Below are 24,589 nucleotides of genomic sequence, written 5' to 3'. Positions count from 1 at the left end.
AAATAAGAAACGAATGCTATTTTTGTCTCAATAATTTATGTATTATTCGTTGTTAGTTGTTCCCGACGTTCAATGTCTTATTAATTGATTTTAATGATTTTGATTATTTTTTAACCTCTTAAATATTTTGATATTTTATAAAAAGTATAGGATTTGAAAAATGTTATCACAAAGACATGCAATTTTTTACAATATTATTATAACTATGATAAAAAATAATACAAATTTGCATAACGGTTCAATTAATTTTTGAATTACCTACGATACAATTGATAGTTTATGATATAATATTTTAATTGTATTAATTGAATGCCAAAAAAACAGTAACAGTAAACAGTTTTGTACTAAATATGTAAAATATCTTATAACTTCTGCAATATTATTAATAACTATGATTTCATGGAGCAACTGGAATTTAAATTAGAATATAATAACTAGCGTTTTGAATCCAAATGTCAATTATGCACACTAATCAGTAATAACCTGTACACTATTATACAGTCATAAGTATTAAAAACATTTAATAAAATATGTCTTAAGGGGGACGGAGTGGTCGAGCGGACTAAGGCGTCGGTTGCGACGCACACCGACGCCGGTTCGATACCTCAGCCATGGGCGGCATTTTTCTTCGAGCAAGTCACGGAATGGCAGATACCTACGGATGTCCAAATCAAAAATTCTGCCAAAACAAACACACACGTGTTCCCCTTACCAATAAAAACAAAAAATAGCTAATGGCCTAGACTGCCGGGGTCAAGTTCAATAGAAAAATAAAAATGTCTTAAGGCATGTTATTATTACGTTTTAATTAATATTATATTTAGTGTTAAGACTTCAGGAACACCGTTATGACTTAACAGTTATGACTAATAACATTACATAATATAGGTCTATAATTAATATGTTATTGAAGTATACTGTTAGAGTTACTTTTTAAACTCGGCTATGTATAATTTTAATGAATAATATACAAATAATAACATGAAATTGTATCGGGCAATAATTTCACGATTGTGGTGTAACATAAAATTTATATAGGTATCGCATTAACGATGCATAAGTTATTGAACCTAAATGTGTCTACTAAATTATATTAATAAATATACTAAATGTTACTCTTTACTAGGAGTCAAACGTATATTGTATTATACATGTATATTCAATTTATAATATATCTATAGTAGTTATTTATAGTCGTTACTTGTCATTTCACTTACTTTGATTTGTATAATTACTATCTTATTGATAGGCACTCACACAAACGTTGTACATGAGCTGGCTATTCGTCAATATAATAAGTCACGATTTATTGAATGATGGGATGACACGATATTATTATTAGAATTTAACAATGTTAGTATATTTTATTGGTTTTTTTTTTTTAAACAGACAATATTATATTTAAATAAATATTATTAAGGCCTAGGTCAGTGGTCATGCAAAGCGCCCCCGATTCGGCGAAAACTAATCAAAATATATTTTCACCCCAAGGTCAACACGCTGTATAAATAAGCATATCATTGGTATTCGATACAATATTAATTATTATATCTTTCAACGAATCACGATAATTTACTGCAGGCATAGGGTTTCTATATATTTACTGAAACATGTTGCTGCGGTCCGATTTGACCGAAATCTAGGCACATGTGGTGACTACCAAAACTCGTGTGCGCAGTGTATGACCCAGGCATTAATTAAGAACCACTTCAATTACAATTTTAGTGTCGGTAATTGTGATTTTATAGTAATTTAATAATTATTATTATCCACGACAATACCTAATTTATCAAGATACTTTTTTCATTTAAAACCACTGTAGGTATAACAGTTTTAATATTTATAATATGCATTGACGAGTCTATGCAATTTAATTTAGTTAACAGTCAAAACGTTATTATAATACCATTTTAAAGAATTAAAAGTTCTAATAAATTTACTGATGACTATGAACATTAGGTACAAGAAAGTCACCGAACACAGCCAGCCGGAGCAAAAAAATATGGTCTAAATGTATTGCATCTGCCAAAATGCACTCCCAACAAAAGTGACATCGTTTTTATATAATGATGTTTATCATGGAAAATAACTCCATTTACAAACACATAACAACATAACAACATTTTTTATTATAAGTTTATAATTTTATTTATTATATTCAAACTCTAAACACGATTTAACCTTATCAATATCATTATAATTGAAAAAAAATCAATATTATATGCTAATATTAAAATGAGTATACATATATGAGAAGATGCCAGTATTTTTATTTATATTTTATAGTAATATGTAGAGCAGACTTAGTTCCTGTCTCGATTATATGCAATTTAAAGGACAATTATTCAAGTCGCCAATAATGTGTATAAAAAAAATAATACATTTTAAGCATTCTTTCTACATTTTAGAGTCAATACTGAAAAAACCTGAACTCCACAATAACCCGAATGGTGTTCTCGTTCAACACGTAATTTGAAGGATAAATTTAATATCATAAAAATGTATTTTGAATTGACTCTAAATCATGAATTTTGAGTAATAGAATTATTGCACCAAATAAAATAACCACATTAATGGAATGATCTTACCAATGTAGTATAAAATGATTCAAGAGTAACAGAGCAAAACAACTCGTGGCAGTTTCCTTTTAAGAAATGCAAGTTGGACGAAACTTTAATTTTATATGCCCTGCATATGTACCTTGAAAGTAAGTTTATTATCAAAAGTAACACCTAACACCTAAGCTTTTTATATTACAAAGTCTAACGAAGAAGACAATTATTAATGATGTATTTACTATTTATGAAGTTTGAATGGTTTTTTTTAAAGTAAAGGATAAACTGAACATTGAATTATAATCGTAATCTTAATGGTAAGACTTTAACGGTAATAATTATTTTAAAACGTTATTTAAGATCAGATTTTTTACGATCGAATGGATTTGTTCATTTATGTATGCAATGTATTTTTATAAATATTAAAGACATTTAGAATTATACAGTTTAGAAACGAAAAAAAAAATAAACACTTTTTAATTTTACAGATAGTAATATATAAAAGTTAGAAGAGTTAGGTATAATTTATATTATTATTTGTGAAACTGGAGAGTACTTTTTTTTGTTTCAATGATAAATCTCATCTAAAAGTAGTTATATTGATGGAAATACATCAATTAAATGGATGCAAATCTGGTCTTGAAAAATTGTTTTGTAATTATTTTTTATTAATGTTGTATCATTTTCGTTATAAGTTATAACAATGTATTACCAATAAATGTCCTATGCTAAATATATTATTATTTTTTACCGACAACTACACTACTGTTTGTAGCGAATTCTGGTGAATGCGACAACGATTCTGGTTCATTTAAACCAGGACAGTTCGATGTTCTTTCTCCAATATTTATAAATAATTTATCGATTATTAACACTTATTTATACATACATTTAATAGATAAAATTTTAATACTGACAATAAATTATAGTAAGGTTTTATGAGAATAATAATATATACCATATTAATTATTTTCTATTTAAATTGGCTTGCTGAATTATAAATTCTAAGTGCATAGAATTATCGTTGTTACATTGTGAGTAAAATATTACAGTTATAAAATAACTTTTGGTAACACAATTTCAACTTAGGTGCATACAATTATTAAAAAAACCTAAGAAAATGGATAATATACAAATGTTATTATTAAATAATAACATTCTTTGTTTATGAAAATACTTGAGTATCAGATCTTACAGACCGCTAAATGTTTCATAAATCTTACAATTTAATATTAAAATATTAACCGGAAGGTCAAAATATAATTATGTATTTTTTATTACTACAACTAATTGTATGGTATTTAGTTTTTTTTTTATTGAACCTAAGCCCTGAAACTATGGCCATTAGCAGTTTTTTTTTGTTTGTAGGGGGGGGGGGGGGTGAACGGTTGGAACGGTTGCTTGAAACACGTTTGTGTGTGTGGCAAGGATTTGTAGCTAAAAATTCCGGGTGGTCACCCATCCGGGAACTTGCAACACTGGCCTATGCTTGACCTCATAACACGTTAGTGACACTCAGAGCATTTTCACAGTTGAGTGTACTGACCACGCCACAAATGGTATTATCGTTTTATTGTTGTTCTTAATATCACCTCGTAGTACAAATATTGTCTATATAAATATAATAATATTATGTTCATCAATTTATCTTTATCATTTTTTGTCATTTAAATACTGGTAAATAATCATTATACATACTTATTAAAGTAATATTACAATGATTTATAATTTATAATTTCCATAATAATAATATATTGTTATAAATAATATGATAAGCGATTATTTTACAAATTATTGTGATATGAATTTACTTTTGAAACCTATTGGTTTAAAATATGTATAACAATGATTTCAAAAAAAATCCATAATATTTCGATAAAAAAGTAATAAGGATATAATTGATTTTATATTAATTGTATAAAGAATAGTGTATACTATATTACTATAACTATGACGAACGAATACAAGTTTTAAAATTGTTTTTTACTTAAAGCTACTATTTGATAGAAACTTATTTATATTAAATCAATAATAATTTGTCAAAAAAATCGAATAAGTTATTGAATGTTGGATTATGAATAAATAATAAAAATGTAACGATCATTTTAAATTTAACTTAAATTATATCTACTAAAAGTTATATAATTTCAGGGTTTAGTTTTCTTGAATATAAATTTTGGAATGTCCAACAGATTTATTCCAGTGAACAATTGTAACATACAGGCAACGATAACTGAAATAATTACAAAATGTATTAGAATAAAACCATGATGTATTTATATTAATAATATTATTGAACTCTTCAAAATACATAATATTATAATATAATATTGATTAAATTATACTTATTGTAAAATTAATAATTATTATTTATCTAATAATCTGTATATTAATACACATATATTCTGTAATTAATAAATATAAAATAAGTTTTTAAAAATAATGTATTTATTGATAGATATTTCTTTTTCCGGTTTTTTTCTAAATTAACTAATTCAAAATTATATTGGCCTCCTTTTTCATAGACACAAGTTAACTGATGTCAAGTTTATCTTCGATCTTGTTAACTAAAATATTGTACATCCCGAGTTATTTTCTGGAATAAGTTTTTGAATTCTATATTAAAAATCACAAAATATATATTTATTTTTAGTCCCTCATTTTGAAAATAACAGTGGTATAAATTGTTTTCTTTCAAAAGTGTTAATCTTAACAAATACAATTTGTGTCAACTTATTAGTTATTTCCCGAAATTGTTTTAAATTTAAATCGATATTATTCTTAAAAGATATTATATAATAAGCAGGAAGAAAACATTTATAAAGAAAAAGGAAGGATAAGAAATAAAAATGAAGATCATTATCGTTTGCAGTTTGTATAGCTGTCATTAGGTAGGTACATAATATATGTCATGTTTTTTTTTGTTTTTATAATTATATATTTGATATTTTGTTCATATTAATTGTTCCATATTGTGTAACTTGATTCATGGTTATTTATGTATCAATTATATTATTAATTCTATTTTATATTTTTTTTAGACTAAAATTAACATAAGTTTACATAATATTTTATTATTATTTTAAAGGGCAGATGTGCATTAATATACCGACTAATAAATAAATAATGTTACTGATGTTAGGTACCAATATTTTACATATTTGCTATAGTTTGAACTGTTAATTGTCAATTTTTGAATTAAATAAAAACTTGAAATGTACAAAATATAATATGCACTTGTGTTCTCAACAATTACGCATTTCGACTATAATGTTATTTGTTGGCATCACCGGTACCCAACTCTATTGTAAAATTTGTCGTAATGAGTACTCCTAAAATATTTTATGCATCTTGAGATTTTATTTAATTATAAAATAACTCCAACCACAAAATGAAAAGTTATTATTCGTATCGTATTGTAATTAAATAATGTTTTATACAATATTCTTCAGTTATGGGGATTTATTTATTTAAACAATTGAAATAAATATTTTTAGTTGTTAAATTATAACTTTAAATATATAATTAAAGTTACAAGTGCCTAACGTGTTATTGTGTCATATACCATAGTGCTATATTGAAAGAATGTTGATTAAAGTAGTTGTATAAAGTACCTTAGAAAAAATCAACGGAGATTTAATTATTTTAAATGTATGTCTTAAGAATGTTTACCTATTAAATCAACGTAATCTTTTCTGGCTTTCATTACCAATCGCTCCGTTGCTGGTTTTGTCATCGTGAGAATGCTTCTTGTAACATTATCGACCGATCTGTAAACATATTATATTGATACTCCTAACAATTTATTATGCTCAATACTTTTAAATGATTTCTTTCGATGCCAATGAATAATTAATTTGTATATTGTAGACCACTGGTTTTAAACTCAAATTACCAACGGTCCCAGGTTTGCGGGAAAAACACCCTTTTTAACCTTTTTTTTATTTATTTACAAATACTAAATCCAAATTAAACAAAGTAAATTAAGGTAACATGTATTTCTCTATTAATTATAATTATTATAATTATTATAAAATAACTGTATTTAATAGGTATTACCATTGATTATACATAATACTATTATATATACTATATATAATCAATGGTATTACAAAGATGTACACATTTATTTTTGTTAAATAACTATTGAAAAAATATTTCAACTTTTTTGAATAAATAAATGTTTATTGCTGGTCACACGCTCGCACGCTTGAGAACACTGGTTCAGACTGTAAAGTAAAATATAATAATGTGCGAGTCAAAAAGAGGGTTAATATCTTTACCAGGCTAAAATAGTGTTTTATCTGACAGTGTGTTATGTTTTTACTTGCTTCATTACCAGACTTCACCCGGTTTTAAATTAATCTATCTTTCTATAGTTTTCCGTTTTGCACCAGTTGAAATATATATATAGGTACCTAATACAAATACAATTTATCAAAATGATTAATTTTATAATTTTCCTATTTCTAATAAATTCTGGAGATATTTTTTATATAAACATAAAGAACTGGAGACATATTCAACTAATGCTTAAAAGCTGATATATATCTAATACCGTCAATGTTGGTATATATTTGCGTTTTGTTTACATTGTTATATACTTATATGACATATTCCTATTCATTATAATTCTATAACAGTAATATAAACTGTAACCATGTGTTTCATTTTATTTTTAGGTTACATTTTTCTAACTTCTATATGATATAGCATATCCAATGTGTGTCTAGAAAATTTGGAATTCTATAATACTACAGGATACCAAAATGATAACAATAGTCGATACTCGATAATTCTATATAGATACAAAATTAACATAAAATAGTATTCGTTTAGTGAAGTCATCATAATTATTTACTACGAGAGCGATTCACGGGAACTATTCACCTATATTTTATATAATCCGAAATTATATTGATGCATAGTTAAAAAAATGTTTGTCTATCTCATTCTGTTCTGCTGTTTGATTCGATCACATCATGGCGATAATTAATGTAAATTATGAAACGGTGCTGAATAATATTATAGGTTAGTCAATCAAGTATGATAGATTTTAAATTTGATCTACCTAAAAGCTTGCGTATATATTAAAAGGAATTGAGCGATAACGTCTTTATAATGGACTTTTTAAATGTTTATCTAAATTCTATATATATATATTAAAACATAGTTCAACATAACTTATCTTCTTGGGAAAGCGAAATTAATCCCCGAAACTCTTTTTACAAACACAAACTTATTTATTTATTAATAACATACCTTTGGGTTCCATTCCATACGGCATTTATTTCCATTTCTGCGCATGTTGGAGGGCAATCGCACAACGTATAATTATTAGCTGTAACAAAAATATATTAAATACTACAGATAATTAATAATCATCTTAATATAATAAGATTTATAAAAATATTACATATTTTTTGAGTAAAAACAAAAATATACATTTTATTTTTAAATGTTTGCTTAAATCAACACAAATAGATCAATTTTAGTTTTATTTATATACTGTACTGTTACTTGCACTGGTATAGTCATTGGCATCAAGTAATTTTGTTTTTCGTATAAATAGTATTTGTATCCTTTAATTAGAGATATTCACTGATTCATCAAGTATTCTCATTTCTCATCCTTTTTTTATCATATAGTATCGTATAGATACTGCCGGGTCACAATGATGAAAAACATTATATTACATTTTCTAGCATTAAACTTAAAATTTAAATTAATATGTAAATACAAAATAATTTACACCTAGGTATTAGTGGTTTTGACGAATTTTGTCAAAGTTTGAACTTCAAACACTAATAATCTCAACCCCCTCACAATGTAAAAAGTTTCTTTTTACAAACATTTAAAACTACCATCATATTTTATAATATTTTTTGTACTATGATGATCTCCCTCCCTCCCACCCACCATATTAAATTCCTCTGCGGCACTGCAATTAGGTATTTTAAATCCTTTCTATTCTTGGCTAATCTTCTTTTTATTCCGTAGAAAGCAGCACGTTAAATTTAAAACTGGTGTGATCACTGTGATACAAATAATGGTACATTTAAATAAATCAAAAATCTGAAAATCTTCTATATCATTCGAATAATTTTTAAATTATGTTGTAGATTGAGTCAACATTAAACATTTTGGCATTTATCTCTTGATTCTACTCTTTCATTCCATGACCATTATGATTACACGCTAAATAAAGATTCTTCACTGTTAGGCTTTAGAAATTGGAGCTATAATGATTTTGACAATCCACTAGCCCTTAAATCACTCTACTTTGCCTTTATCTGATCAGTTTTAGATTACAACACAGTAATTTAGTCTCCTTATTCTATTTGTCCTATCCAGTATCTTGAGGCAATTAAAAATCACTTTTTTTTAGTGTTAGCATGTAATAATTAATGTAATATCTAATGTCAACCCCACTCATCTAATCGACCAATATTTATTTATTTTAAGTTTTACACTCTACAAGTTAGAAGGACAAATCAAGATATTATTTGTTTTAGTATAAATGATTGAATGGTTTCATTTAAAACATGGTTCAACGTAAGTTGCTCATAACGTACCAAAAAAATATAAACACGGTTTTTTTTTTATGGTTATTTGAAGTTCAAGTTTGGGTGAAATTAGATATTTAAACGAAGAAGAACGATGTTAGTTTTGTGTTGTAATTTAAAAATATTATTCGTAGGTACTTGAAACTTCTAAAGTATATTATTATATACAAATATGAAAATATTAAAATAATATTATTCAACTTACCGGCTACCGTATTAATAATAGCAATATAAATATAATATAAAATATCCTTAACAAACAGTTTCCGCTCAGAATGGTTTTTTCGAATACAACGATATTTTATCATTTAACACCACCATTACAGTGACCCACTTGTAACCTACTGTATAGCAGTCTGTCACTCGTTTATATGATCTTTTAATTTTTTTTTTCGATCTACAAAGTCCAATTTTTAATAAAATCATATAGTCATCAAAATTTAAGGTTAAAGAATTCAAAGTGACAAAGGTAACTTTAAACAAAAAAAGTGGGTGTCACTCTGCTGTACAGTGGGTCATTGTAATGGATATTGTTCAATTTGAATTCAATGATATGATATCATTGTGTACGAAAAACGGTTCTGAGTGAAGACGTTCGTTCAGCCTAGGATATATAAAAAAAATTATAAAAGTTGAACATTTTATACACTTATAACTACAAAATCAATTTTTAATTTTTAATTTGATATATTTTTGCCAAGGTTAAAATGCTTATAAAAAGAAATTGTGCCCATGTATTTTAATATTTTCCAACTCCTATAGTAACAATATATCAGGAGCCTTGTATTAAGTTTTCAAGCTTTTTGACCTAACAAATAAATCAATTTTATTGGCAATTATAGAAAATAAAACTAAACCAATTGAAATATAAAAATGCCCATAAACAGCTCAAAACGAGTAAAAATATTTTAAAAATTGTATGAAGTATGGGAATTTATGGAACACATATTATGTAAATTTCAAGTATCTACAATTATCCGTTTTTAAATAAAAACAAAATAAGAAAATCGCTACATGAGAAATCGATTGAATATCCAATTTTGTTATAATTTGAACTTCAAACGCTCATAAAAATTTAATTTTACTTTACGGTGGATATTTTTTTTTGAAAATGGCAGAAAAACTAATGTACAATTTAATGTTAAATTTTCAACCTTTGATTAAAAAAGAAATTGTTTATTAATTTCTAACTCATAATAATTTGCACATATTTGTAATTTTTACGCCTTTTATCAAAATTTAAACTTTAAATGCTTATAAAAAATAATTTTGTCAAAAAGCGATTTTGTGTAAAAATTTCCGTTTTTCCTTTATCTTTTATTATTTTATCGTATTTATTGCAAGTGTTGTAAATGTAACATTCATTATTATCACACAACGATTGTGCTTACAAAGTAAATATATTATTAAACGCATATAATTGTTAGACATTTTATAGGTTTTGTAGGCATTTTTTTTAATTAATTAATATCATATTATTAATTAAATAACTGATGTTTGTTTACTAACAATAGGGTCTAACATAAGAGGGTGAAAAACTTAAGGGAATCGTACTGAAACAATGAATGGCATGCATATTTAATTGTGTAAAAAATATTTTTAAAAAAAGTGGGTAAGTGGATGTCGCTCTGCTGTACAGTAGGTTAAAAGTGGATCAATATTTAAAGGATTGTATTAAACTTGAATTCAATGATATAGTATCATTGTATAAGAAAAACGATTCTGACTGGAGACGGTTTGTTAGTCTGGATATTGTTATTATTTATTATACCTTGTAAGTTGAATTTATATTAAAATATAGGTATTATTATTTTTTATTCGTTTCTATGGTGATCAACAAAGCGTTAGAAATTAAAATCCTATTTTTAGCGGTTTTTCGTAATTTGTCGGTGGTTTTTCCTGTGGCATTAAATAACTATTGAGAAAATCGAAAAATGACCTGTCTAAAGTACCATCTTGATCTAATTTGCTAAAAGAAAAGGTATTATATATTGAAATCGAAGCACTCCTTCTGGTAGATATTTTGTATACAGGATATAGGTATATATAAAAAAAAAAATAAACACCAATGTAAAACCACTAGTTTTTTCGCTCCGCTCAGAATCTAAAAGTTTATACTTTTTGGAACAATGAATGTTAATTCATAAAATAATCACCTTGAATATTTCTGACAGAACTTTGATTTTTATTCATTGGTATTTGAATATTTCATGAAGGTTAAGAATCTAACATTGAAAATATTTACATAATATAAATATATATCTATATAAATCAGATAAGATCATATACTTTCATATATTTAAATAAACGAAAACATTTTTTATTGGAAGTTTATGAAACTAAAACCAAACCATAGAAATTGGAAAGTCACTCATCTGTACAGTAGGAGTTTCGAGGGGTAGCTGTAAAGGGTGAGTTCAATTTAAATTCAATGATATGAATGCAATGTATACAAAAAACGATTCTAAGCGAAAACCGTCTATCAGCCTATACTATTAGTAAATATATTTTATGATATTATTGTGTAATAACTATGAAAGTAATTTATGTTACTATTAGGCATTATTACTACAGTATGTTAAATATTTTTTTTGGCGAAAAAATTGAATTTAAAATGTTATTATGTGTATAAAACTATAAAATATAATAATATACTTTAAAATTTTCAAGTACCCAAGAATAACATTTTTAGTTAAAACAAAATCTTTGTTTAAATATCTAATTTCGTCTGAATTTGAACTTAAAATGTCTATAATATAAAACACATTTTATATAATTTTTAGATTTTTTGGTTACAGTATGAACTATTTATAATAATCATTGTTCTTAATTTTAAATCCTTAACTATTTAAGTTGAATACCTATTTTAAAAATTGTTAACTACAAATTAATTAGAACAAAAAAAATAATAAAAAACACACATCATTGTAAAATCAATATGTTTCATCTCTCCGTTCAGAAACTAAAAAAATATAACCATTGTTATAGTTTTGAAAAAATATATTTTTGTAAAAAAATACTAGTTAAGTCATTCTATGTAGCCGAAGGCAACCTTGGGAAAGTAGAGGATCCCGCACTGTCATATATAACTGTATTGTTCTTGTAATAGTAGTGAGTAGTAGATTGGCCTACCACTACTATAATATTTTGTATTTGATTTGTTTCAATAAACAATGGGACCGGAGGAGAAGTATTGGCAAACTTAGTTCCTTCTCCGGTCCTCGATACCACGCATAAAAAAAAAAAGTAATTATAAATTAGAATATTTCTCTAATAATATATGAAACCTATTTATTTACTTTTAAGTTGTGAGGAGACTCCACTACTACTAATAATTTTAGTATAAAATATTAAAGTTACCCATTTGTCATTACTAGTAAGTTATAAGTTATAACGCTAACATTCTTTCTATTCACAAGCCAACATCCCGACTCCCGAGTATAGTCTATACTGGGTAGTATATGTATGCCTCTTTCGCGTTAGATATTAATTAAATATTGATAGACTCCATTGATGGCTTCAAATCATTCATTAAACACTTAATATATTGCCTTTCTAATTCCAGTCATCTTTATACAAATTACAAAAAATAAAAATGACAAATAACTTGCTGTACTACCAAAATTTTTCTTGTAATTCCTTTCAGTGTTAATAGCTTAAGATCCATGTATTGTACTGTATCAGTTTTGGCAACAGACAACTGATCAACCAATTACCAGTCAAGTGTTAATAATGGGTGGTTTCTAAATGGCTATTAGGTTAATCAAAATATTCATGCTTAACTATTCAAATATCATATATTATACGAATTTTGCTGTGCACAGATTGTGTATGATCTCAGAATATTAATAAACAATTGGCTGGATAACAAAGCATAATTTAATATTATATAATGTTTGAATTATTAAAATAAAAATAAATTAATAATATTACTTTAAAAAACAGTTATAAATTTAAATATGTGCATTATAATTTATTATTGTCTTTAGTCGAACGATTCAACCTTAATTGATTCCAATCGGGATGTATCATATTATATTTTTAGAATCGTACATTTTGTGTGGTCGTAAAATCTAAAATAAGTGTAAAATAATATGTTATTGAATTGTATTGCTAAAAATGGTAGATTAGTAGGTACCTATACAAAATAATAATGATAATATATTTCATAATATTATACGTTTCCGTCTTTATTCGGTGGTTCCATAGAAAATTAATAACAAGTAAAAACGTATTGCTCGATATTACAGATATTATTACGCGCGTATATTGTTCAGCACACAGATTATTTATTGTTTTCTAGACAATACGTTTTTTGTTTTTTTTTTGTTGTTGTGCGAAGTATACATTATATGAAGGTACTGTCCAAATGGAACGTATTATATTCGGAATAAGGATCACTTTTACTGGGAATAACTGAGATACTATACATATATATGGTATATATAGTTTATATTATACGGTTTGGAACATTTATTTCCTCAATATCTTACCGTATACTTCGGGTCGGCGCAAAGCACACTCTAGTAAACAGGCGGATTTACTGTAAACGTGGTGATGAAATAACTTTCTCTCGTCTTGCAACAAACATCCACGTTTGGTCAAGTCCAAAGCTACCAACGAAACGTCCTCGACGATTTGACGGGTCGTATACAACAGTTCCATTTCGTCGCCCGCGTTTATCGTAACGTATTGTTGCTGTAACTCCCCAAATCGTACGTCTACCGAACTGTGCAGTGAAATCTAAAGAAAAATACGGTACGCCTCGCAGTTCAGTATAAATTTAAAATGTACCAACAGCTGATATTATCCCGACGAACAGGCCTTCTCGAATGTAGATAATAGATAAACATTAAACATAATATACCAACCATCGGAGGTACCTAAATATTTATATATATATATATTGAAATCGTTGTTCGCGTTGCATATTCATGACTGGCAAGACGTTCGTGTATTAATAATCATGATTTGTCCAGTCAGAAATGTCTACCGAGAAAAGGGCAAGATGGTTCATAATTATTTTGTTCATAAATTACAATAATAATTATTGCTACGTTATAATTTACACGGTCTTGTTAAAATTTAAATTGTCAAGTCATGTCTTGGTTGAATAATTAATTAATCAGACAACAAATGTTATCATTATTATTATTATTTTCGCGATATGAATAAATATTAATTTTATTCAAGTTCTAAAAAAAATACGGATATCAGGGAAACGTTAGTTTTGACCATTGGCGTGAATAAAATGAATCAACTACTGTCCTCGGCATAACAATTATTACCTTATAAAAAATTAGATTATTATATTTTGAAGTTGTATATATATTTCTGAAGTGACTTATTTTTATGCCGAATATTATTTAAACATAAATTACAATAATAATAATTAACAGCCTACAAATATTTCCTTAAACTGGTTTTGAATTCATATATAAAAGTGACTAGAAATAAAAAAATCTTCGGGGGACGGAGTGGCTGAGCGGACTAAGGGGTCGGCTGCGATGCACACCGGTGCCGGTAGATACCTCGGCCATGGGAGGCATTTTTCTTTGGGCAAGTCACGGTGTCCAGAGAATAAGTGCCGCCATCCCCCACCTTCGCATGGCAGATACCTACGGGTGCCCAAATCAAAAATTCTGCCGAAAACAAACAAACACGTGTTCCTCCCCCTACCAACAAAAAAACTTACAAACAAAACAAAAATAGCTAATGGCCTAAGTCGCTGGGCTCAAGTTCAATAAAAAAAAAAAAAAAAAATAAAAAAAAATAATCTACATATAACAAAACAATAATTATTAATAATACATTATAATACAAGTCTTTATTCACAAAAATAAAACAATGATTTTTCTCCAATCCCTTTTAATAAAACAAAACATTATGTAATGAGTAGATACGAGTATGTTATTTTGTGTTTAATTATTACGTGAAATAATATAATAATATGATATTTTACTATCTATGATTATTGTAAAATGATTAAAAAGCAGTTATGTCTTATGATATCTTAAAGGATCAATTATAGCTATTGCTTAATATTTATAAAATATTATAGGTATTGTCTAGAATTCTGTATGATACCTATTATTATTTTTTATTTATTAATAAAATACGCTTAATCAACAACGGTAATTACTTTATCAGCTGTATGACAACGTATATACTACCTAAAATTTTAACAGCTATAATTATATCGACATTTTTTTTCCGTGAATTCTACATACTATGAAAACATTTTTACTATTTAGACTTTTTCATAATTTATTGTTCTGAATTTCTAGGTTAATTTATATGAATATATTAATTGTATTGAAAATAATTGATTTATAATATTAAAATTGTATTTTTTTGTTCGTTACTAAAATTTGAGGTCAATATTAATTGTTTTAAATACAATTCGAATCTTATTTAAAAATGTCTATAATATATTCAATATTCATGTATAAAAACTTTAAATTATGAATTATTATTTATTTAACTGTCTATTGATAGCATTATGTAGTTATATAAATGAAAAATATACAAAAATATTCTATTATACTTATAAGTGATAACTGATAACAAGATTGAATTTTGAAAAAATATTTTTGATAGATATGAGTATAATGTATTAATATATACCTAGGTGGCTAGGTATATGATTTAATAATTCAAAACTATTGAGTAATGAACATTTTCAAATCACAACTATCTACTAGGGACTAGCAACGTTATAATACCGTTTGAAAACATGTGAATTGTAAAATGAAAAAGTACCTATAACTAAATTACAACAAGTTTTACTGAAAAAAATTAGTTCATTTTTAGTATATTTTATAGAATAACTAATATTTCAGCATCAAATAATATAATAATTATTACTGTTATTATATGAATGTTGTATCAAACATATTAAATTATTTGTTGTTTTTATAAATAAAGTTTTATTAAATAATAAATTACTCACCTCAACTGGCTCATTGAATTCCATTTTTAACTCTCCATTTTTCGAAAAATGGCTTACGACTAATTTCTTTTTCCTGACGAGTATTATAAATGTTATATATATTATACAATTTTAGTTTTTGATATGTGACATAGGTATAACCATACTTGTTAACTGTTTGTAGAGAATTTATGCAAAAACAGGGGGTTTCAATGATGAATCGGTGTGGTTGAAAATGTCTGCAACAGTTGAATGCTTTTCCATTCCACGAACAATGTTTAAACATATTTTTACAAAATACAAAACTATCCTACAATCAGTGAAAAATATAAATAAAAATAGCATAGTTTAATTTCCAATCATAACACAACATAATATGTTTTAGTACGTAAGTACCTGGTATGTTGCATGACTAATATCAAAATATCAAAGTTTTTATAATTCGAATTCTATATGTTGGATTGACCTTTTTATTATTTGAAATAACTATTTTATTGTTTAATACATGAAACACAATAGTTTAGGCATTTTCTTTCAAGTATTTATCCATAGACCATTTTTAGGCTTCATAACAATACTTTTGATTGCGGTTTTATTTCGGTTGTAAAAAAGCACTAGGGATACATTTGAAGCAATATTTTCAGCATTAGGATCCCAAGAGTGTAATTTTAACTTCTACAGAAGTGTAAAAAAAATAGATATATACATATTATATATATTTATTTATACGCTTAGTAAACATGCTAAACCTTTCTAGTTTCATTTTTAAACGTAGTCAGTAATGCACATATTATAGAACCATATATCTATTGTATCGTTCTATAAAATTAAAATGATATTTACATTTTTTCCCCATAAATTTTCATAATAGGTTGTATTTAAAATACCAAAAAAGCAACATATTATCAAGAAAAATGAAATACACTTAAGTCGTAGCCTACAGAAAATACTTTATATTATAAATGTCAACTGTATATTTTTTATTCGAATAATAAATAACTTATGTAATATGATTTGATATAATTGAGTTGCATAACCCTGAATAATTTTATTTTCAGTATTTTTATAATATTTATCTACCAGAAAAAATATATTTATCAAAACCTTGTTTCAGGAGTTTTATCAAGTATGTGTCGTTAAAACGATCCACTGCAGAAAATAAAATAAAACTTATATACATATTATCAAATATTTTTTTGAATTATGATAAAAATCAATATTTCTATAAACAAACCGCTGCGAATTATCACCATTATTCGAAATACTTTAAGTTGGTTTGGGAAAATAGTACAATAAAGAAAATATACAAATATAAATAACAATATTATTACACGGAAAATCAATAGCACGTCTCGCGTCAAGCAATTAATTGAAATAGGTAAAAATAAAAAAAAATGTACTAGGTATTTAAAGATTTAAAATTAAAAACAACATATATGCTGAGCACTTATATTTTTGATTCTTAATTATGTTGCAATTATAATTTATAGGTAGATACATGTGTTTTGATTTAATAATCTTAAATCATAATAAAAAAAAAAATATATTTTATTATTATATTTTATTTCCTAATTATAACTTGTATAAACATAATATTTAGTGTGCTGTAGAATTTTATATAATATATTATTATATATTTATTTATATAGATAGGTACATGATACATATCAGTAAATTATTTTTTTAACGGTTAACGGTAGATATTTTGAACCAATTTTCGCTAAAAACATTACAACTATTGTATTATTAATTAGGTAATATAATTGTATACCATGTACCTAAAATATTATTGTTGACTTACAAGTCAAAACTAGCGTAGGTCTACTTTTAATATAAACTAAAATTGGTCTAAATATTTTGAAAATCGTACTGTGTATAAAAAACAATAATATACGTAACGATAAAAAGTTTTGGAAGCACATTGTAAGCACTTTTAAATTAAATTTGTGTTTTAAATAAATTGAGCATAATATATACCTACCTACTCTCGGATTTTTGTTACTATAAAGGAATTTCAATTATTTTTTTTACACAGATTATTATTCTATTGTAAATTTACCTTTTTTTTAAACTCGCTCGTCCGTTTTATTATATTTATACTTAAGGTATTGTCAATCTCATTGAACATTGGGTTACTGGAAAAAAAAAATATATATTTCTTTAGATATTCACAAAGATAATAATGAATTAAATCAACACATAAAATATATTCTAAATGTAAACGTATTTTAAACACTTGTCATATAACTAACAAGATAAGTAGATATATGTATTTTTTTTGTGCAAAACAAATAATATAAACTATTATTATCAGTATTTGCGTACAGTAATTAGGACTCCGTTGAAAGATCTTAGTATCGATTCATAAAATAAAATACACTTAATGTTGTAATTAAAGCAATGACTTCGGAAAATCGGTATTTTTTAATACAAATTTTGTTCATGCCGTATTCTGTTACATGTACACGCTTAACTGATAAAACAAAATAATGACATGAAATAACACAGTGAAGGCCATAATATGATACTTCGTCAAGAAATCAGTACCTATAATACTGAAAAGTTAAAGATTAGGTTTTTTAGACAGAATATAATGAACGTAACTAATTATTATCATAATGTCTTGTAATAACCATAATGTAAGGATTGACCAACCAAATTGAATTAGACATATTATTTATATCTAAGAAAATGTAAATATCTGTATAGGAAATTAATAATATTACATTTTGAGCTTGATTGTATTTATAATAGTTATAGGTGTTAATCAGTATATTGCAACTAATTAATTTGGTACGCTAGCTATATATTAATATATTCACATGGAATAATTTGAATAATGCTTTTGTGATTTGAGAGTTTTAAGGACAAGTTTGTATAATTTTATGTAAGTAAAATATTTAAATGGTGAAATAAATATTTATTTACTAATACCTAAGTGTTAGCTAAAAATATAATTACTAATAATTAATCGTATGTAAATTTAAATATATATATTTTTCTTTAACAGGTATAATTATGTTTTTAAATGTATTTTTTCCGTTAACTTAAGTTTTTTTCACTTAATTACATTTGGTATGCACCCAGCGTATATAAAATGTAACTAACGTTATTTATAATATAAATGAATTATATTATAAAGCGTTAAAAATAATTCAAAATATTTTAATATTAAAGTTTTAAAATATGTAACTTTGAAATATAAGGCTTTATAAAGTACATGGTGAAACAAAAACGTATTAATAATAATGTTCTAAAATATCAATATGATCTGAGGGACGAAGTTTTGGTATTGAATCACATTTACATATTATGCTTTATTTATATACTATATAATATATATATATATGTTTGATAACCCTCGAAATGTGTTTTAGTCATAGGTTAAAATCATTTGCGCTTGACAAGTCTCAGAAAAATGGCTTCGAATTTCCAATTCTATTGTTATAAAATTTAATATATTTTATTTATCGCATCTAAGTCGTTACATGATAGGTATTTCTTAGCAATATTTTTCTTTCAAAATATATTAAACCATTAAAATATGCATTATATTAATAAATATCACCCAGATAAGTATATAAAGTATAAACGTATTACAACATCATAAGAGTTAAACTTATATTATTATTTTTTTATTGTAATGATCGTTATCATATACAAATATTCAAAACAAATATTTTGTTGTTTGGCTGTATGAATAAAAGCAATAACCACAGGAATAAATTGTAGAATACATTGGATGACAGATAAAGAATTTGATTTGGGTGTAAAAGCACAGTCCCCACAGGCCCAATAAACTTTTTTGTGATATTATTTTTTTTTAAATCGAAGAGAGAATAAATAATACTTCATAACAATGTATAAAATATAATTTTAAACTTTTTGTTTTTATGATATGTATTAGGTAATTTTCTGTTTCTACGATCTTTGCCCTTTTCTGACTGCTGACTTATATTTAAATTGATAAAAACCAAATGTAGGTCTATTTTAAATCTAATTTAACAAAATTAACTACTCTTGTGACAAATTATAATGCTATTATTTATTAAATTAAAATAATATTATCATATCATGGATTTTTATTAAAAGTAGTTATATTTTTTTAACCGTAAAATATAAAAATTCATTAGTTGAACGAAAATAAATTAATAATAATAATATGTAAAAATCATCTTTTTGATAGTTTTACTTTTTAGGTTTACGAACAATAACCAATGGATAAGTAAACAACTTACAAAAATTATATTATTAAATTATACTTACAAATATAAATATTTTACTCACTCATTTGCAAGATGAATATTAATTGTTAAATTTATACTGATAATTATTCATACTTTTTAAGAAAATGTCTTTTAGCGCCACTGTCTGTTATTCAATGAGATTATCGTTTTTTGTTAAAAAATAAAAGATTTTGATTGCAAAAGCTGTACTACTTAATGACTTGAATGCACGTCTCAAGGTCTGCTCAGTCTGTGAAATCGAATTTACCATAGCATCCACAATAATCACATTTATTTTGGAAACTTTTTCAAAATAAAAGTTTTTAGTAAAAAATAAAAATAATATCGGGTCAATAAAGGGGCGTAAGTCGAAAAGGTAAGGAAAAATGGATTTGAAACTTTTCAACGTAAAAATGTCAAAACTAAATGTTTTTTTTAGAATATGTACATTTTAAACTAAAAACTAAAACTTGTAAAACAAATTGAATTTTTGAAATATTTATGGTTAGGTATACCATTATAGTAAAATAAAAACCTAATGGCTACCTAATAGAACAATATTTCTGCATCACTTAGAGATTATTACTATGTAACAACTGTAATAATATTTTAGGATCTAGATAGCTGACTTATTATGTATATTTGTTCATATAAAAATAATGATTTAATATTGGGAACAGAATTAATCCTAAAAATATTCATAGTATATAAAAGTTGATTTTGATTTATTTTACCTAGGTATAATTTATATTTTTTATTTGTCTATACTATTTTTAATTTTCACATATTTTTAATTTGCCTATATAACTCCTCTAAGTAAATACATTGTATTCAAACATAATTATTAATATATTATATTTGTATAAGAATAGATATAATTATAATATTATATTAATTTCAGTTAGTAAATTGGTCACATATTATAATACAATACTACCTCTTTGTGTGCTTACCAATATTTGTATAGATTTGTACATGTGGTATCTAAAATGGTGAATTATAAAATATACATGCATGAAGAAAATATATCATCAATAATAGCAGATATATGAATTGTTGTTTTTATTTATATTGATTTTTATTTGATTCGCTTCGTAAAAACTTTTTTAATTAATGTTTAAAATAAGTTTTATTTTAATTATCGTTTCTTGGAGGTAGATTACATTTTCAATATTTTTCAATTTACTTTATATTTTATTTAACTTTTTCAGATTTTTCCGTAAAATAAATTATATCTAAACGTGTCTTATCCTTGTTATATTATTACCTGATTAATAAATTGTCTTGTATGAACACATGGCGTATGACTTATTTAATGATTTAAAACATATTATACATTTTTCATTTTGAATACTTTATATGAGTTACAAATAAATATATTTAATTTAGCGATTCATAACCAAAAGTATATATCGACGTTGGTTACAAACTGATACAAATCATACTTCTAAAAAAGATCATTAAGAAAAATCAATATATTTAAACTTTCGTCTCCACGCATTTAAGTAAAATAGTATTTGAATAATAATATAATAATTAATAATAATTAAGCTCGGTACTTCGTATGAATGTATTTTATCCGAAGTTCAGAATAAGTTAGAAATTTTGTTTTATGTTTTTATCTATACATATTATATTAGATTTTTTAAGTTAGATACTAATATAAAATTATGTATTTGTGATGTTTGTCATTAAAATTAATTTTAAAATCTGGTTTTTACAACAAAATAATAGAAACAATTAATAAACAAATATTTAAAACTTTTTTCTATTTATGTTTTTTTAAAAAAAATATTTTGTACCACTTTGAGTGCCCATTATAATTGAAGAGTAGATGAGATGTACAATCAAGGTAATCCAGTGAATTGAAATAATGCATTTAATGGACAGTTTACAGTCTATGCTTGTGCTATCGGCTTGGCCATTTAAATTGAAAAATAGCGAACATGGAAATTATAACGGAGGTATTAAAATGTATGTTTAATTTAGCGATAATAGTTCCTGTTTATATTTATCAGCACTATACAAATTAACTTATAGTATTTGACCCTGTATAATATCCATAAAACTATTAAAGTTATATTAAATATTCAAAGCTTTTATTAGTTATTACTATACAATACTAACTACGATATTATACCAAACAATAGTTGAGTAAAAATAATACCCACCCTAGCCACGTGTCTGAAATACTGGAAATTTACGCGTTGTAGCTAGGTACTTAACCGATACCCACGTCATGTAAACCAGTGTCATATATTATAATATTCGATTTTTACCGTATTTTATGGTAAAGAAATTTAGTTGCCCACCACCGTTCATTGTTTAGAATTTTGGCGATCACCCCTATATATAATAGCGAACGTGGATTTCGTGCCCCCCCCCCCAAAAAAAAAAAAAAAAATCACACCAACCTCGGCGTCGGTGGTCGAAGGTGATCTGCCGGAGAACCGGAAGCTGCGGGGCACACGGTGACCGCTGGTACGTCGGTTGACCAGTGCAGGTAGGCCACGTCCGTTTCCCAGTACGGTTCGTTGCGGGCCACGCATTCGGCCGCGTAGTTGAGGGCCAGAGCGGCCATCGCACATCGCAACCACCTACTGCGGAACACTGCGGCGAGGCGACGACGCATTTCTCGGTGGTCGAAACGGAAACGGTGTGGCTACGGATACAACTGAATGTGATTACGCGAAATACAAAGCCGTCTATATAAATTCACAGCACCGGTAATGCGACTATGACGACTAGTGTGATGATAAAAATGATATATGATTATTGGAACAGCGATAGATGGGAAACATTTTGGTAAGTCAACTGTAGCACGCTTGGCTACAGTGTTTACACGTTTTACGGTGACAACGGCCGGTGGTTATCGATACCAATAATATAGGAAAACAGTATGGACACGTACGTGTGAGTGTTTTCGTGTATATTCATGTGTGTATGTGTGTGCGTGTGTGTGTAGGGGTGTGGGTGTGTGTATATGGTTTCGTGACAGGTATGTACGTATTATTGTCATGTCAGGCAATTTATTTTTTACGAGCGTCCGTCGTAGGAAGTACATTTGTAGCTATTTAATCATGTGATAATACAATAGACATACATTTTTAACTTGGCGTAACTACGATAAACTACGATATACACACAGACACAGGTCATGGCTGTCATTCAACAGGTGTTCGGGAATATTTCAAGTGTTATAAAATGTCATACATTTATATTGTATAACAAATACTAAAAACATATTAGTGAAATTAAAATTACCATTTACGAATTGAAAAATTCCAATTCAAAAAATATATAAATAAAAGTACAAATGGGCTACACGAATAACGCTACAAGCACCCGTGGATATATTCTAATAGCAAAAGAAAAACCTTTAATATGCAAAACCTAACCAGAGTAAAACACGATACAGCAAAATACCATTAATATGCAAACGTTTCCGATCACCCCCGCATAACAATCACCATAAATGAGACAGAAATGGGACAAAGATGTGTTAATGGACGAAGAGGAGGCCGGTCAACGACCATCATGACAGGAATCCCACAAATAATGACAATGGAAAACGGATCGAATAAAAGCAAGAACATCTTAATCGACGATCATCAAACTAAAATACAACAGTCAATCAAAATAAGGGTTGAACGACTAGTATTTATTGAGGTAGGATTCAGGACCAACACTTTCGATTCCATCATCAACACTCAAATCGTCAGAACCACTTATCCTTGAAGTTATCGCACTCGTTGAACAAATGAATCATACTAACGACACAATATTTTATTGATAACATAGTATAGCTGTGTTGGATAAGGTCCCGTGTCTTCACAGTATATTTATTATTGATATTTATTTTTAGAAAAAATGTACGACGAACTCAGCTATTTTAATAGGCATTTAATATATATTTTACAATTTACACCTGTAATTATGGATATTAAAATAATATTTGAAACATGCACCGTCTCCCATCTTTTTTTACTTCATCAAAAACGCATCTATACCTACATTGCCACCCATGGATCAACCACTTTGAGAAACACTATAGGTATAAAACGATTAGGAACGAAACAAAAAACTATTACTATTCTAACAAATTATAATAAAAGTTACACTCGTCATCGTCTTATTACCAATGCGTAATATATAGTTATGTGTATTAAATATAAAATATGTACCTACCCATGATTACATTTTAAATTAGTATATTATGTATTCCCAAAAGCGAACAACAGTCGTGGCGTATTTAAAATTGTTATTGAACATTTTAAATTTTTTTTTTTTACATGGATACAATAAACTCAT

The 24,589-nt window shown here is 26.2% G+C and overlaps 1 protein-coding gene across 1 annotated transcript; it reads right to left on the bottom strand.

The window, feature by feature from the left end:
* Nucleotides 1–4,542: 4,542 nt before the first annotated feature.
* LOC100574935 lies at nucleotides 4,543–23,402 on the bottom strand. Its single transcript, XM_016801272.2, has 8 exons — nucleotides 22,693–23,402; nucleotides 18,112–18,187; nucleotides 16,220–16,362; nucleotides 16,074–16,146; nucleotides 13,615–13,864; nucleotides 7,818–7,896; nucleotides 6,228–6,325; nucleotides 4,543–4,788 (listed from the first exon to the last, which is right to left on the bottom strand). Exons 1-8 carry the CDS (start codon nucleotides 22,908–22,910, stop codon nucleotides 4,703–4,705), a joined length of 1,023 nt encoding a protein of 340 aa, XP_016656761.1. The 5' UTR covers nucleotides 22,911–23,402; the 3' UTR covers nucleotides 4,543–4,702.
* Nucleotides 23,403–24,589: the final 1,187 nt, after the last annotated feature.

This window comes from Acyrthosiphon pisum, chromosome A1 (assembly GCF_005508785.2).
Source record: "Acyrthosiphon pisum isolate AL4f chromosome A1, pea_aphid_22Mar2018_4r6ur, whole genome shotgun sequence".
In the NCBI taxonomy this organism is placed as follows: domain Eukaryota; kingdom Metazoa; phylum Arthropoda; class Insecta; order Hemiptera; family Aphididae; genus Acyrthosiphon; species Acyrthosiphon pisum.
Note: the sequence above shows the minus strand (reverse complement) of the source record. Positions and strands in the feature narration are given on the sequence as shown.

What these genes read in the sequence shown, in the direction of transcription:
- LOC100574935 (XM_016801272.2), bottom strand. Translation starts at nt 22,910, where the DNA reads ATGCGTCGTCGCCTCGCCGCAGTGTTCCGCAGTAGGTGGTTGCGATGT. An exon ending in TCTCTACAAACAGTTAACAA is followed by an intron (nt 16,147 to 16,219) that starts GTATGGTTATAC and finishes AATACTCGTCAG; the next exon opens with GAAAAAGAAATTAGTCGTAA. An exon ending in GCGCCGACCCGAAGTATACG is followed by an intron (nt 7,897 to 13,614) that starts GTAAGATATTGA and finishes TTTTTGTTACAG; the next exon opens with CTAATAATTATACGTTGTGC.